This window comes from Tachypleus tridentatus, chromosome 13 (genome assembly GCF_004210375.1).
Source record: "Tachypleus tridentatus isolate NWPU-2018 chromosome 13, ASM421037v1, whole genome shotgun sequence".
In the NCBI taxonomy this organism is placed as follows: domain Eukaryota; kingdom Metazoa; phylum Arthropoda; class Merostomata; order Xiphosura; family Limulidae; genus Tachypleus; species Tachypleus tridentatus.
The window spans coordinates 126158833-126176977 of NC_134837.1; the positions used below are offsets into that span (position 1 = coordinate 126158833).

The window sequence follows — 18145 nt, forward strand, 5'->3', positions numbered from 1 at the left end:
ACTATGAAACATATTGTCAACAACCGTGCCGAAAACTTGGGTTAAGTTTTATCAACGCTACTAAACTTTACAAAAACAAATACGGGGAACTATTTCTTCCTCGTAATGCCACAGTAAGTAAGCGTTTTCATCTCTTAATATTGTTTGTACCGATCTAACAAATATATGGTATTATCAAATGTCTATAATTGGTTCGACTAATCCGGGTATAAAATAAATGTCGGTTGGAATAAACGTAAAGTCAGATACGTGATAAAAAGATCCAAGGACAAAGTCTTTCTGATGCATTCCTTCTGAAAATATTATTTTAATTAAATTTAATTAATATAATTTTTCTCTTTTTCCTTCATTTTCAAATTTGATCAAAATTTTATTACAATATTTCATATTTCTGTTCTACTTGTTACAGTTTTTGTTACCATTTATTTATTTAAAATATTACCTTAATATCAATTTTTCTTCATTGTTTTATTGTCTTTATCGCATCTAACCTTCAGTTCTTTCTACCATTTTAGTGCATTTGCTGCCATCTACCGATTTATGTTTTAATCTCCGCAAAAAAATACTATTTATTATGCACATTCTAAGAAGAAACAACCAAAGAACACGTAAAAAACCTTAATTTGTTTGTTGTGTGATTGATTGTCAGCGAAACGAAAAGGAGACGAGAGTGTAAAAATATACTTATATTTAAAATTAGTTTTATAAAATATACTCTTAAAAAAAAAACACGCAAAAGGCAAAATATGAGACAAATTTTTAACAAGTTTATTCCGGGTAGTTCTGTATGACATGTGTGAAACTTTGCACATTCACTGCTGAACATCCAAAGTCTGCAAAGGCGAAGTCCACGCTCACTAGGTGAAGTTTAACGTCACTCAACGTCAACAACGAGTATGCCCCCCGTGAGCATCAATAACTGCTTGGCATCTCCTGCCCATGGAAGCGATGAGATGACGAATCACATCCTGTGGAATGGCTGTCCACTCAGCCTGCAAAGCTGCTGCAAGCTGAGGTAGAGTCTGCGGTTGAGGTTGTCGCCGTCGCAGACGTCTGTCCAACTCGTCCCAAAGATGTTCGATGGGGTTTAAATTTGGTGATCTGGAGGACTAGGAAAGAACGTTGATGTTGTGGTGTCTCAAGAAGACAGTGGTGAGTCGGGCTGTGTGAGGACGGGCGTTGTTATGTTGAAAAAACGTCGTTGACGTTCATCATGATGGGTTGCACATGGGGCCTAAGAATCTCGTAGACGGTTGCGTACGGTCTGATTGGAAATCCTACGCAGCCCTGGTATTATTGAGGCAGTAGACGTCGCAGTGGTGGTCCAGATACCTTCCCATCTGCCGGGATATTTTGACAAATTACGTACGGTATTTCTCGTCTGTTTACCGTCATACTCTCTTGATGTTTCAACCAGTATCACAAATAACGTTTACGTAATATGCATTTAATTTTAATTATTCTTCGGTACACTGGTACTGACTGAATGGTAGTAAACACGGTTGTAGTAACTGATTGATACCAGAATATACTCGAATACTTCCAGGAGACTGGTTAACTATGAATTATTTAATTTACTACCGACATGGATAAAAATTACATATTAAGCCTATTAACCCTTTATTCTTAAGCCTACAAACACACACACACACAGAAATAAACATAAATTATAACATATTGTGAAGAGATTGTAAACACAACACTTATTCTGTTAGCGCTTAATCGTTTTATTATTTTATTTTCGTTTCCGGCATTGAATAGAAAAACACTTCTAAAATAATATTTAAAACATTTTTATCGCATATTGCATACTCTTTTGTTTGTTTGTTTTGGAATTTCGCACAAAGCTACTCGAGGGCTATCTGTGCTAGCCGTCCCTAATTTAGCAGTGTAAGACTAGAGGGAAGGCAGCTAGTCATCACCACCCACCGCCAACTCTTGGGCTACTCTTTTACCAACGAATAGTGGGATTGATCGTAACATTATACACCCCCACGGCTGGGAGGGCGAGAATGTTTAGCGCGACGCGGGCGCGAACCCGCAACCTACGGATTACGAGTCGCACGCCTTACGCGTTTGGCCATGCCAGGCCTTATTGCGTACTCACTCTCCCATTGAACACATCGGCACTCGCAACAATACTGTATTTAAGGCCCGTGGTCTTTATTAGCGCATGCCACGTTGGTTGACGTCTATAAAAAAAGATTTACAAACTCACTGTTTGAAATTTCTCTAACACTTATCCAAACACTGTCACGCTCCACCCAGCTACTCCAGGCTCTCTTTCGTTTATAATAAGTATAGTTAAATAACAACAACAGTTTCTATATGTTTTCCCCAGTAATAATAAAACGCTTGTATTTGCCACAAGTTGCGTTGCTTGTTAACGTACATTTTATCTTATAATTTCACATAAAATATACATATATAAGATCATAATTATATCTTTTCAGACATAAGTGCCTTTTAACAACGCTCAAATATATCAAAAATCTTTCGTAGAAGATATATTGTATTTCACAGAATAAGGTGTGAAAACAATTGTAAACACGTTTCTCTCCGTATTGTGTATAGAAACCAGTCACTTTGGTTTCAGTAGGGTTGTAAGTTTATGTATTTATAACGCTGACACCCAGGGCTCGATTCCACGTCGTGGACACGGAAGAAAGTCTCTTGTGATTTTGTTAGGAATTAAACACAGCGTTTTTATTTACCCTTTGACAGAGATCAGTTGTTACTTTCTGTTTGTTAAAAGCGTAAACGAGAAAAATAAATTCTTTGAAAAGAAAGAAATGTCATCCACCCCATTTATATAATGTAACTCTGTATACTTTGTTTGTTTTTGAATTTCGCTCAAAGCTACACGGCTGAAAGGGCAAGCATGTTTGGTGCGACGGGGATTCGAACCCTCGACCCTCAGATTACGAATCGAACGCCTTGACCCACATGGCCATGCCGGGTCAATGAAACAAGTGAAACTCCGCTAAAAATTGTAAGATGAGATGGTTGAAAGATTTAGCTACTTGTTCATCTCTTTAAACGTTGGACAGCTTATATAGCTAAATGATACACAACAATTAATTAGTATGGTCTTCTACGCAAATTTCTAACTTTTCAATATACATACTGGGATAGTGTAAGATTAACAGACCTTTAACCAAACCTTTCATATAATATAACTACAGTACTATATGAGGCCTTCTTTCTGTTGGGGATTTTAAACTTGTGTCAAAATTTAGTGATTGTAATCTAGAGTTTTTGAGGGATATGATTGTTTAAGAAATAGCGAATTAAAACAACAACTGCATACAATGAACTGGCTAGTTGTAGCTCAACTGGAAACAGAAGTTAGACGAACAGATATCCTGACTGTATAACTGGAAAGACAGTATACAATAATAATATAGAAATAAAGTGGTCAAATAGACACATAGTAAAAACGAATACCACTAGAAGTACAAAAAATAGAATTTGAAAATAAAGTTAATTAGGCGAAAAGTAAGTGAATAACTATCGCTATAGAGGTGTTATTAATAAATTGTAACAGACTTCTCTACTGATCATTGATGAAATAGATCAGTACGATACTAGATTCAAGAATTAAATATACAGTAAATTATACTTGGGAATAGCACAGTTAGTAAAACAATACAGTATTATAAATTTCAAATGGACTTTTAAGGAAGTAGAAAAACAACAACAATACTACACTGGATAACTCGAACTTAGAAAGTGATACAAGACCAGTACAATTCTAGTCTTGACATGCTGCTTAAACTACACATCATTGAGATGGGATATGGTTCATGTTTATAGTTCTGAATATTCATCTGTATGGGTTTTATAATCATAAACTTTAATCTCGCTGTGGTTAAATCATTGCTCCGTATCAAGTCAAACATCTCTATTTGTCTTATTAAATGTATTTCAGGCTTAATATACGTAATGACAACATATTTGGACTCAGTTTTGGAAACTATAGCACATTTGCGTTGGTTTTTTAAAAGCAGTACATGATGTTCCTACGAACACAGAAAGACTTGATGTTTAGGGTAATTCTGGGTTCTAATCTCATCGACGAATATAATCTTCATTTGAGACGTGACGACTTTCTGATATGACGGAAAATTATGTCATTCGATTATAATAGCCGAACAATTGGCGGGATTTGGTGTTAACTGTTTTCCTTGGATTTATACTATTATTTGTAAACTAGGGTTGGATAGCTCAGGGATACATGTTACAAACAAACGTCGACCTTTGCATTTAGTTCTCGATACGTCTGCACTCTGACACCACTGTTTATACAGAAAGTAACCTTTCAAACGATCGTTTGTTTTTCAACACACATATTCTCAGTATTTAACTTCTCCACAATCTCTTCTACCACGACATGTAAATATTATGTCAACGTGAAGTAAGATAATGGAAAGTTAACTTTAAGTTTGACCTACAAATGTTACACTTTACCGAAGTATATAAAAATAAACGGCGAAGAATCTCTTTGGGAGCTATTCTGTTTACACAAATTCACTGAACTCAAAATGAAAAAAATAACATTAACAGAAACGTGGCTGAACCCTACTTTTGCTAAAACAGTTCTTTCAGCTACTTGTATTTTATTATTCCTTCGTTGGTTCTTAAGACGACAACACCAGAAATTTCCACCAGGTCCTTTCGGCCTTCCAATCGTCGGATATCTTCCTTTCCTTAGCAAAAAACCTTTCCTGGATTTTATAGATCTCAGTAAGAAATATGGAAACGTGTTCAGGTATGTTTTATACACTGCGAATCTCGAAAATTGGTAATGGTGTTAATACTTTGATTATAAAGGTATTCTTTGGTAGAAGTGTATTTATTAATCACTTAAGGAGGTCTTGTTTTGTTTGGTAGGAGTGTATTTATTAATTACTTAAGAAGGTCTTGTTTTCTTTAGTAGGAGTGTATTTATTAATCACTTAAAAAGGTCTTCTCCTACCAAACAAAACAAGACCCTCTTAACTGATTAATAAATACACTCCTACCAAACAAAACAAAACCCTCTGAACTTATTAATAAATACATTTCTTCCAAACAAAACAAGACTTTCTTAAGTGATTGATAAATACACTCCTACCAAACAAAATAAGACCTTCTTAAGTGATTAACTAATACAGTTCCACTAAACAAAACCAGACTTTCTTAAGTGATTAATAAATACACTCCTACCAAACAAGACGAGATCTTCTTAAGTGTTTATTAAATACATTGCTACCAAGCAAAACAAGACCTTCTTATGTGATTAATAAATGCACTCCAACTAAACAAAATAAAACCTTCTTCTGTGATTAATAAACACGCTCCCAGCAAACAAAACAAGACCTTCTTAAGTGATTAATAGATACACCCCTACCAAACAAGACAAGACAAGAAACGTGTGGTTAGAAAACTTGAATACAAAATATTTAGTGAATTAAAAACCACTGTGAGTTAGGCCTTTTTTATTAATTTCATGCAATATAACGTTTTGTCCAAGCTAAGTTTTCTTCATATGCGATTCTGACGCCTATTTTTGGTCAACCAGTTTTTGACATTCGTACAAAGAATAACATTTTTTGTACTAGATAATTACTCAAATTTTCGTTCATGATAAATCAACACAGATAAAGTGAGAGAAATCATACTTCTTTTTGTTTGTAAATGCATGTCTTTAACATAGCTGAAGTTATTGTGTTAATATGTTTATTATCGTCATTTTCATGTGGCTTTAACATTGCTGAAGTCATTCTGTTAATATGTTTATTATCGTCATTTTCATGTGGTTTTAACATTGCTCAATTAATTGTGTTAATATGTTTATTATTGTTATTTTCATATTGTTTAATCATAGCTGAATTGATTGTGTTAATATGTTTATTATCGTTATTTTCATATTGTTTAATCATAACTGAATTCATTGTGTTAATATGTTTATTATCGTTATTTTCATGTGGTTTTAACATAGCTGAATTGATTGTGTTAATATGTTTATTATTGTTATTTTTATAATGATTAATCATAGCTGAATTCATTGTGTTAATATGTTTATTATCGTTATTTTCATATTGTTTAATCATAGCTGAATTCATTGTGTTAATATATTTATTATCGTTATTTTCATGTGGTTTTAACATAACTGAATTGATTGTGTTAATATGTTTATTGTCGTTATTTTTATGTGGTGTTAACATAGTTGAATTGATTGTGTTCATATGTTTATTATCGTTATTTTCATGTCGTTTTAACATAACTGAATTGATTGTGTTAATATGTTTATTATCGTTATTTTCATGTCGTTTTAAAATAACTAAATTGATTGTGTTAATATGTTTATTATCGTTATTTTCATGTCGTTTTAAAATAACTGAATTGATTGTGTTAATATGTTTATTATCGTTATTTTCATATTGTTTAATCATAGCTGAATTCATTGTGTTAATATGTTTATTATCGTTATTTTCAGCTTTCGCGGGGGAAGTAAAAATGTCGTCGTCTTGTGTGATTTTCTCGCTGTTAAGGAAGCTATGAACAATGACGTTTTCCTGGATCGTCCACCAAACATTCAGTTTCAAGGACCGTCAGAAAATATAAGTAAGGGATACCGCAAAATTGTATACGTTTTTGGTACCTTGAAAAACCATAAGAGAATAAATGACACAAAGTATATTGTACTATTAAACAAGTAATATAACTTATAATCATTTTCTACCACAGTTGCGTGTTGTTGTTGTTACTGTAATAGTTTTTAAAGTTGTTCAAAATATAATTATACAAGTATTTTGATGTTGTATTAAAAAAAAACAGTTCTTCATTGCACTACAGTTATGTCGGTCATTACGATTAATGTCAAATATTGTTATTTATCGAAGACACATCCAGTTTGAATTGCGAATAACTTCTTGCAATGGTATTAAAGAGCTAATATAATATTTAATAATACAAGTTAACTTAGTTTGTATCTTATGCGATAGTTTAAATGTTCTTCAGGTTTTGCTTCAGTAAATGGAAATTGGTGGAGGGAACAGCGACGATTTTCAGTTCGTATTTTGCGTAACCTTGGCTTTGGAAAAACCAAAATGGAAGAACACATCAAGGTCAGTAAATTTCTTATAACATGTTGCACATTTTAAAAGTTATTTAAAAAAAAAAACTGTCTAATAATGTGTGTTTTTCTTGTACCAGAGCCATATCGGGCTATCCGCTTAGCTCATCGAGGTGAATCGAACCGCTTATTTTAGCGTTGAAAATCCGTAGACTTACCGCTGTACTAGCGTGGGCCATTTGATGGTTGGTAATCAGATAATTACAACTATTAAGCACAGTATGAAAAGAAAAAAACATTGCAAATCTGAATGTGTATAAGCACACAAAGTCAGCTATCCTGTTACTCAAGGGTTCGTTTGTTTGTTTTTAATTTCGCGCAAAGCTACACGAGGGTTATCTGCGGTAGCCGTCCCTAATTTAGCAGTGTAAGACTAGAGGGAATACAACTAGTTATCATCACCCATCGCCATCTCTTGGGCTACATTTTTACCAACGAATAGTGGAATGGACCGTCACATTATAACACCCTCATTACTGAAAGGATGAGGAGCGTGTTTTGGTGTAACGGAGATTCAAGCCTGCGACCCTCAGATTACGAGTCGAGCGGTCTAATCTCCTGGCCATGTCGGGCTATCACTCAACGACCAACACGTCACAGGTAGTTCATTATAGAAATTTGTACTCAGTAACAAACATAAATTGTATTATTACCTCAGTTTTAGGACTGCTGTCAGGATAACTTATATATGTGTTCTGCCTACCAGGGGTATCGAAACCCGCAAACATACTTCTGTGCCACTAAGGAACACCACAATATTCGTCTCTTCTCAGTCTGTCCTATATCTTAGTATTACGTTTTGTTACACAAAAGAAATGGAATGAAAATATCAACATACGTTGTACTATAGGTCGTTAGTTTACAAACAGTAAATTTGAAATTTTAACTGACCCACGCTAGTACAGCGGTAAGTCTCCGGATTTACAACCCCAAAATCAGCGGTTAGATTCCCCTCGGTGGGCATCGCAGATAGCCTGATGCGGCTTTGCTCTAACAAAATACACTAAGATTTCAAAGTATGATGTGTAGCAGCGTTTCTTACGTTAAATGTTGGTCGGGAGTAAGTTTTGTTTATTAACATTTATTTTTATTACTACTTGGAGTGCAGGATGAAATCAACGTTATCTTGGCTCATCTGGCCTCTCTGAACGGTACTGTTTGTGACATTCGAGATGTCCTAGTCCCAAGCATGTCTAACATAATTTCTGCATTTGTTTTTGGTCGGAGATTTGACTACGATGACCCAAAAAGAAAATACTTAGATAAAAGACTCGGTGAATTTACACAGTACATCCAATGGCTTAACCTGAAAACGTTCTTTCCCTGGATGAAGCCTTTTCTGCCGATTTTAAATTCTAGACAATTCAAAAAATTTCAAGAGACGACAAAAAACTATTGTTATTCATCCGGTAAGCACCATTCAATTTAACCAGTTATTATTGATGGAAATATACCCTGTATTACATGTGCTAGAATTACATGCTAAAGCACTTTGCCATTTATTGCATGATATACTACAAATTTACCACGGATGAGACCTTTTCTTAACTGTAATGAATTTATGTATATACGCAGTGCTGTCTGCGTATGTTTTATGAGCAAGTGTGTTTTTTTTTTCACTGACGGTTTATTTTCAAGGAATTAGACTGAAACACGGTTTTTGATTAGGTTCATCTATAACCACTATTTTCAACTAAATTTTCTCACCTAATATATACGGTATGTTTACGTCTACCCTATGTTTACTTTAGTTTTATTTTAATTTAGAGTTTGTTTGTTTGTTTCAAAAAGTTCCTTTTACTTTGATTCTATTCAGTTTTGTTATAGAACAGAACTATTTATCCCTAAAGATAAAGATTCCTCTGTTCCTTGATATACTGCTGTAACTGTGAAGTTGAGCAAGAACGTCATTTGCAGCAGTGTTCATCAATGGCAGAACATTTGGTATCTATAGGTTACAGCATCCCGTATGCTAAATATAAATTACCAGTTATGTTGATAAGATAAATTGGTATTGTTAAATCCAATGTTTCCCATCTCGTAAAAAAACTTAGATTTAAACAGCTTATGCAAGATTTCGAGTAAGTTAATTGACGGAAAACCATTTTGACGGGAAAAAAAACTGTTATCTAATTTTCGATTTCACCAAAAGGCAGCCATCCAACGTTCTAATAAAGATGTTCGCATCGTATTTTATATTTGATTTGAATAAAGATTATTCAATTATGCACCAGATTCTGTACTCAGTCAGAAAATGTTAGTACGAACTTTGCCATGTTCTTCTTCTCCTTGTGGCAACATTATTATTTATTTTGTATTAAGAAATATAATATAAAGATTTAACATTATGTATAGTAACCTCTTTCTATAAAATGTTTTAAACTGAAAAATCTTACAGTGAAGAAACCCAAAACCATAAGAAGACTTTGAACCAAACCAACGTCCGTGATTATATTGATTCGTTTTTGATGGAAATGAGGGAACGGGAAAAATTAAACAACATTTCATCTTTCGTAGGCAAGTACAATGTTTATAAATTATATGTATAACACGTAATGTTTCTCATGAAGTACAATGTTTATAAATCAGAAGATACATAACACGTAATGTTTCTCATCAAATACAATGTTTATAAATCAGATGATGTGTAACACGTAATATTTCTCATCAAGTACAATGTTTATAAATTATATGTATAACACGTGATGTTTCTCATCAAGTACAATGTTTATAAATTATATGTATAACACGTAATGTTTCTCATCAAGTACAATGTTTATAAATTATATGTATAACACGTAATGTTTCTCATCAAGTACAATGTTTATAAATTAGAAGATACATAACACGTAATGTTTCTCATCAAGTACGATACTATTGTACCAGAAGATGAATAACTTCCTATCTTTCTCAGGAAGATGCAACATTTTTGGCCAGAAATTAGATGACGCACCAACTGTATTTTCCAAACAAGTTCAATATTTTTGCACCAGCAGATTAGCCATTAGACATATATTTTATATTAAGCGATAGGTAATATGATATTTTACAGGTAATACGACCTCTGATAGGTAACATGATCTTTAATAGCTAACATGACCGTTTATAAGTAACATGACAAGTTTATTTATTTGTTTGGAATTTTGCGTAATGCAACACGAGGGTTATCTGCGCTAGCTGTCTCTAATTTAGCAGTGTAAGACTAGAGGGAAAGCAGCTAATCATCACCACCGCCGTCAACTCTTGGGCTATTCTTTTACCAACGAATAGAGGTGTTTACCGTCACATTATAACGTCCCCCACGGCTAAAAACTCGAGCATGTTCGGTGTAACGGAGATTAAACCCGCAGCCCTCGGATTACGAGTCGAGCGCCCTAACCACTTGGCCAGAAATATCAAGTTGTAAGCTTTTAACCCTATAACCCATCCAGATCCCAATAACTGAAGATACTAGGAAATAATATTGCAACCGAAAATCATCCACCCGAATTAAGCTTCTCACCAATACTGTTATGATGTTTGTATATCCAATCAAATGAAGTGTGTAATTAAATAACACCGTAACTCACATAGTTACCGACAAAAAGAGCTACCAATAATACATTATACTTGAACCAGAAGTCAATGTATTTGTATATTGATATTTTTTGTCGTTTAACTTTAAACATCAAACACTTCAGTCATTGAATTTAATTCTCTCTTTATGACGTATGTTTTGCACATTTGTTTAAACACGAGCTGTGAAATCAAACACTTTGTAGGTAACACACGTCTTTTCAGAAAGCATACTGGTATGTAATACTCATCCATTGTTTTCAGATAACATGTTGTATGGAAATGCTCATGTTTGGTATATTGGAGGCAGTGGCACCATGCGTACATCAATAGAATGGTGTCTTCTAATTATGGCCACCTACCCGGATGTTCAGAAACGAGTTCAAAACGAGATTGACTCTGTTATTGGTAGAGAAAGGCCACCATCCCGGACTGACCATGTGCACCTACCTTACACACAAGCTGTTCTTTACGAGGTCCAAAGATGGCAGACAATAGTTCCTCTCGGTGTTTTAAGACAGTAAGTTTTTCGTTTTTATAAAATAATTTGTCGGTTCCTTTCCTCGTGTAATATCTCACTAAAAAGTCGCTGTATGAAAGATAATAATGAATAAGGCATCATACTTGAGTCCTACAGAAGTCGTACTGTGTGTCGAATATATAAAAAAACAACTGTTTTACAAACGATATAATCAATACAATATATTTCGAGTATATTCCATACTGGGTAGATCAGTGTTTTCTCAATATCACTTAATTTTATTACATAGATTAAGAATTTGCAGCATTAAAAATAAATACACAAAGTGTGTGAGGTACTTCAATAAAATAAGAAAAGAGTAGCTGATGGTAATTGTATAGAAAGCAGTTAGTCATCATCACCCACCGCCGTTTCTTGGGCTCTTGTTTTCTTTACCAACGATTCACCATTACGTAATAACATTCCCACCGCTTAAAGGGCTAACACGTTTTGTGGGACGAGGATTCGAAACCACTGACTATCCGATTACGACTAGGCCTAGCATGGCCAAATGGTTAAGGCGCTCGACTCGTAATTCGAGGGTCGCGGGTTTAATCTCCGTTACACCAAACATGCTCGAGATTTTAGCCGTGGGGGACGTTATAATGTGACGGTAAACACCCCTATTTGCTTGTAAAAGAATAGCCCAAGAGTTGACGGTGGTGGTGATGATTAGCTGCTTTCCCTCTAGTCTTACACTGCTAAATTAGAGACAGCTAGCGCAGATAACCCTCGAGAGGTTTTTCGCGAAATTCAAAACAAACCAAAATTCTCAAACTTTTGAGTATTCCATTTATTTAGTAATTATTAAATGTTATTTTTATTTATAAATTTCCTATAAGTTCATCAGACTGTCTGTTTAATACGATTTCACTTTTTGATTGCTAATATCTTCTTCTTTAGTAAAGAAAATATTATTTTATGCTAATTCTAACAATTTAAAACTGCTCGATTGTTGCTAGTTTGTTGCTGCAATCTAACATTTGTTTAAGAATATTCGACACGTCTGCATATCAATCGAGAAACATTACATCAAATGAAACATCTGACAAGTGGATGAATTCATGAATTATTGAAAATAGGTAAATTCTGTATAAAACATCTAACACTACAAATAATATTTATTTTACTCTGAAGAGCGAGGGAAGACACAAGTATTCAAGGTTACAGTATCCCTAAAGGAACAGTTGTTGTTAATAACATTTGGGCTGTTCATAACGACCCCAGATACTGGAAGAACCCCAGCGAATTCTTTCCGGAACATTTCCTCAGTTATGACGGAAGTACTTTCGTTAAACCGGAATATTTCATTCCATTTTGTGTCGGTAAGATTAGCCGAATATTCTATTTATTGCTTTATGTGGATTTATTTATTACACCAATGTATTTTCCTTCTAATAAGTCGGTCAGAATAAATGTTTTTACAGATATGTGTATGCGACATTTGTCTGTTCTTTCTATAAATATCTTATACATATCTGTAGATAACATTTATTTGTTCTCTCTATAAATATCTTACAGATATCTGTGGATAACATGTATTTGTTCTTTCTATAAATATCTTACAGATATCTGTGGATAACATGTATTTGTTCTTTCTATAAATATATTACACATATCTGTGGATAACATGTATTTGTTCTTTCTATAAATATCTTACAGATATCTGTGAATAACATGTATTTGTTCTTTCTATAAATATCTTACAGATATTGGATAACATGTATTTGTTCTTTCTATAAATATCTTACAGATATCTGTGGATAACATGTATTTGTTCTTTCTATAAATATCTTACAGATATTGGATAACATGTATTTGTTCTTTCTATAAATATCTTACAGATATCTGTGAATAACATGTATTTGTTCTTTCTATAAATATCTTACACATATCTGTGGATAACATGTATTTGTTCTTTCTATAAATATCTTACAGATATCTGTGAATAACATGTATTTGTTCTTTCTATAAATATCTTACAGATATTGGATAACATGTATTTGTTCTTTCTATAAATATCTTACAGATATCTGTGGATAACATGTATTTGTTCTTTCTATAAATATCTTACAGATATTGGATAACATGTATTTGTTCTTTCTATAAATATCTTACAGATATCTGTGAATAACATGTATTTGTTCTTTCTATAAATATCTTACACATATCTGTGGATAACATGTATTTGTTCTTTCTATAAATATCTTACAGATATCTGTGAATAACATGTATTTGTTCTTTCTATAAATATCTTACAGATATTGGATAACATGTATTTGTTCTTTCTATAAATATCTTACAGATATCTGTGGATAACATGTATTTGTTCTTTCTATAAATATCTTACATATATCTGTGAATAACATGTATTTGTTCTTTCTATAAATATCTTACAGATATTGGATAACATGTATTTGTTCTTTCTATAAATATCTTACAGATATCTGTGGATAACATGTATTTGTTCTTTCTATAAATATCTTACAGATATCTGTGGATAACATGTATTTGTTCTTTCTATAAATATCTTACAGATATCTGTGGATAACATGTATTTGTTCTTTCTATAAATATCTTACAGATATCTGTGAATAACATGTATTTGTTCTTTCTATAAATATCTTACAGATATTGGATAACATGTATTTGTTCTTTCTATAAATATCTTACAGATATCTGTGGATAACATGTATTTGTTCTTTCTATAAATATCTTACAGATATCTGTGGATAACATGTATTTGTTCTTTCTATAAATATCTTACACATATCTGTGGATAACATGTATTTGTTCTTTCTATAAATATCTTACACATATCTGTAGATAACATTTATTTGTTCTGTTTTTTTTTGTCTTATTTACCTCACTAGTGTTCCGTGTTGTTTTGTTTTTCTTTGCACATTTTTATGTTAGCGCTTTCTGTTCATTACCTGTTACTGTTTTATAAAAGTAGCCCTTACGAAGTAATCAACTTCATTACTGAAGTAGTAAGTAAATTTCTTTGAAAGTATACATCACTATGATGGGGTTCTCGATCCATATCAGATAGTGAATGTCAGCTACTGTCCTGAAAACTCTATCTTTATATTAAACGTTTTATAATACGTATTTAAAAGTTTAAAATATGGAATTATTTTTCACACTACCATCGCTAAGATATTTGCTTATTTTTAAACTTGTTTCCAAGTTAGTTAAGGGTAAATTCTTGTCGTGTCTTCAAAGAAAATAGTCCGGTGCTTTTAAACTCTTGTTCCAAGTGGCACAAAAAGATGACAATGTTGGTTTCTACTTCTAAACTGGATACCAGCTAACCCACATCTAACAAAAAACTGGTAATCATAACACAAATAGGTAGATTAGAAGAGTTGTTTTAAATGTCGTTTTTAAAGGATACAACAGCATAATGAGGGACGCTTCGAGATATAATATATAATTACCTAAATTAGTTAAAACGAGTATCAGGTTTGAGTCCTGTCATTCGGTAAGAAATATAAGTTTAACGTAATGACTCAACTTTTCCTTGGGTTGTATTACATATGACTCATATAACACTGAAAATGATTAACTTGCTGTGTGTATTTGGACGAATTTAGCCCTGAGTGAAAATTATGAAACAAGGAATCAAAGTAATTAAAATATTTTAATAATTCTAATTTTGAAGTATAGGTAATTTTTGTCAGGAATTAAAGATAACTATCGGCTGTATTTTCTAAAGGTAAACGCTCTTGTCCCGGTGAGAAGATGGCTCTAGTTGAAATCTTTCTGTATTTCGTATCCTTATTACAACACTTTTTCGTGGCTCTACCTGCCGGAGAGAAACCAAACTTCGATGGGATTTTCGAATTAACTTGGGACGCCAAGTTTCATCATATCATTTTTTTATCTCGTTAAATAGAAAAAAAGCTACAATCTTTTCAAAATAAATTACTGTAAACACGTATTAAACTGTGTAAATGAAATTATAAATGAAAATTATACGTTTAGTTATAAAAATTAAATATAAATGGAATAAAGAAATTGTTTGGGTAAATCTTGACGACAAGAAACCAACTTTAAATAAAAATGTATCTCAGAATGGTTGGTATGGGTATTAAGACTTTTACTGACAACGAGAGAACAACGTTTTGACCTTTCTAGGTCATCTTCTTAACCTGTTCTATCCTTATCAATAATAGTGTTAATACCCATACTAGCCGTTCTGAGATACATTTTTATTTCAAGTTGATTTATGTAAATCATTTTTGTTCCAGTTTCTATTGGAAATATATTTTAAATTAAACAATCCACAAAGGTACTATAAATTCTAATATAAATATAATAGTTCATTATTTCGTAAACAAAAAAAAAACGAAACAGTTGTAATTGCACACTTTTTTCAAATACATTTAATTAATATTTTGTATACTTACGTATATTTTGAATGTATATTTTTGCGATTCCTCCTTAGACAGGTTTTACTGTATATATATTTGCCTGTTTTATACTTTTCGCAAGGTTATGGGACTGTAATTCTTATATTGGCTTGTATTTCTTTTGACAATAAATAAACATTTGGTTTCTAACCAATATCGGATATCAAACACTCCTTTGTTCTCTATATGACTCCTGATGAGACAATGGTAAGTCTAGCGGTTGACGATGTAGACACAGCATAAAACTCAGTAAGGCTTTGCTCTACAACAAACAAACAAGTACCATGAATCATATTTGAATATGTCGTCACTTACAATGGGCTAGTTTATTTGCACTTCATGACTGTTACTATGAGGGACAGACTTGGATTTTTCATTAAGTAAAGTAAAGACATAGCTTTCAGTTTAATCAACTTGTTTCTCTTTGTTTGTTTCGAGGCCTAACATGGCCAGGTGGTTAAGGCACTCGACTCGTAATCCGAGGGTCGTGGGTTCGTATCTCCGTCACACCAAACATGCTCGCCCTTTCAGCCGTGGGGGCGTTATAAAGTGACGGTCAATCCCACTATTTGTTGGTAAAAGAGTAGTTCTAGAGTTGGTGATGGGTGGTGATGACTAGCTGCCTTCCCTGTAGTCTCACACTGCAAAATTAGGGACAGTTAGTGCAGATAGCTCTCGCGTAGCTTTGCGCGAAATTCAAACCAAACCATTGTTTGTGTCGAATTTCGCGCAAAGTTACACGAGAGCTATCTGCGCTGGCCGTTCCTAATTCAGCAGTGTAAGACAAAAGGGAAGATATTCACCACAAACACAAATGAAGTTATTTACTAACTAATTACCAAAACCTGTTCTTATAAGAACGAGTTGGATAAAATCAATTGTAGAATTAATAATAAACCTATTAAAATTATATTTCTCACAGATCTGTTTTATTACACGTTATCTATAAGTGTGTGTCCACAGTACAACACGTCGAAGAATTGTGTTTTTATCACAAATTAACGGTGCAGTGGTTCTTTCTCATCGTCTTACCCCCTGAGACTCTCTAGGGTGTTACCGTGACTCCTATAATAATTTTTGTAATGGTGATCTTTGCGTAAAGGTAGAATAAAACAAAACTATATAAAGATCTTAATTTATTGAAAATGTTACAAATAAATGACCTTGAGAAATGCTACAAGTGCTAAATAAATACAAAATCCATGGAATTACTGAACATTATACAAAACCTAGTTATTCACTCAGTGTGAGAGTTGATATATATGTAATGAGAAAATATACTAAATACGATGGAAACTGATATTTAAGTTTTAAGTTCGATGTATTAATATTATATTGTTAAAAAGTTTAGGTAATTCAAAACGTTGTAATATATGAACATTTTTACTCAAAATTAAACAGATGGTTGCGCAACAAGCATCTCGACGCAGTTCAACTGCCGCACTTCAGATTGTTTCTCATTGGTGGGAAGTTAAAGGCACTTGCCACAAACACTACAAACTGCTCCGTGATTTCCCCAATAATTCTCAAACCTTCCGTGACCCCGAGAAACCTCAAACGACCCCCCAAGGGGTTACGACCCCCAGGTTAAGAACCAATGCATTAACCGATCGTGCGTGATGACTTGAAGTAAAAATGTATCTCAAGACAGCTGGCATGGGTATTAAAACTGTCCCCCACTGGAACAGCGGTAAGTCTTCAGATTTACAACTCTAATATCAGGGGTTCGAATTCTCTCGGTAGACACAGCAGATAACCTGATGTAGCTTTGCTCAAAGAAAAACACATACACATACAGTTTTATAATTTTAATTGAAATAAAGTTTTAATACCCATACCAGTCGTCTTGAGATGAATTTAAACCAGCCATAATTCGGAATTCTCTAACCAACATCATTAATAATTCTTATTGTTTATGTTGTAAAAACACGGACTTTGGGAGTAAGTAACAATTATTAAATAAATTCAACTACACAAAATTAATCTGTTTTTTTTCTTAATTTTTACCGCTCTCCTTGGCCATGGTAACAAGGACTTTATATTTGTTTGTTTGTTTTTGAATTTCGCGCAAAGCTACACGAGGGCTATCAGCGCTAGCCGTCCCTAATTTTGCAGTGTAAGGCTAGAGGGAAGGCAGCTAGTCATCACCACCACCAACTCTTGGGTTACTTTTTTACCAACGAATTGTGATATTAACCGCAATATTATAACACCCACACGGTTGAAAGGGCGAGCATGTTTTGTGTGACGGGGATTCGAACCCGCGGTTGTGTATGAAAAATATTACTTAGCCATAAGTGTGATAATACTTAGTTGTTTGTTTTCAATTGTTTTACTTCAGCAAAAAATCTTTTTTTGTGTTTTGTATTCCGTTATTTCTGTTTCTAATCTGATTTCAGTAGTTATACATAGATAATATATTTGTTCGAATATTGACCCCTAGCAACTTGTTAACATTAAAATTCGAGGATCAGTATCTGAATAGTTTTATGCTTAAAAAACAAATTTGAGTGTAAATTCCGTATATTTATTAAA

General features: G+C 33.2%; 1 protein-coding gene across 1 annotated transcript; it reads left to right on the plus strand.

Moving 5' to 3' along the window:
* Nucleotides 1–4387: 4387 nt before the first annotated feature.
* LOC143236283 (cytochrome P450 2U1-like) lies at nucleotides 4388–15744 on the plus strand. Its single transcript, XM_076474555.1, has 9 exons — nucleotides 4388–4771; nucleotides 6482–6609; nucleotides 7006–7112; nucleotides 8229–8452; nucleotides 8500–8529; nucleotides 9519–9637; nucleotides 10940–11195; nucleotides 12333–12520; nucleotides 14914–15744. The coding sequence occupies exons 1-9, from the start codon at nucleotides 4545–4547 to the stop codon at nucleotides 15087–15089; spliced, it is 1455 nt and encodes a 484-aa protein (XP_076330670.1). The 5' UTR covers nucleotides 4388–4544; the 3' UTR covers nucleotides 15090–15744.
* The last annotated feature ends 2401 nt before the right edge of the window (nucleotides 15745–18145 follow it).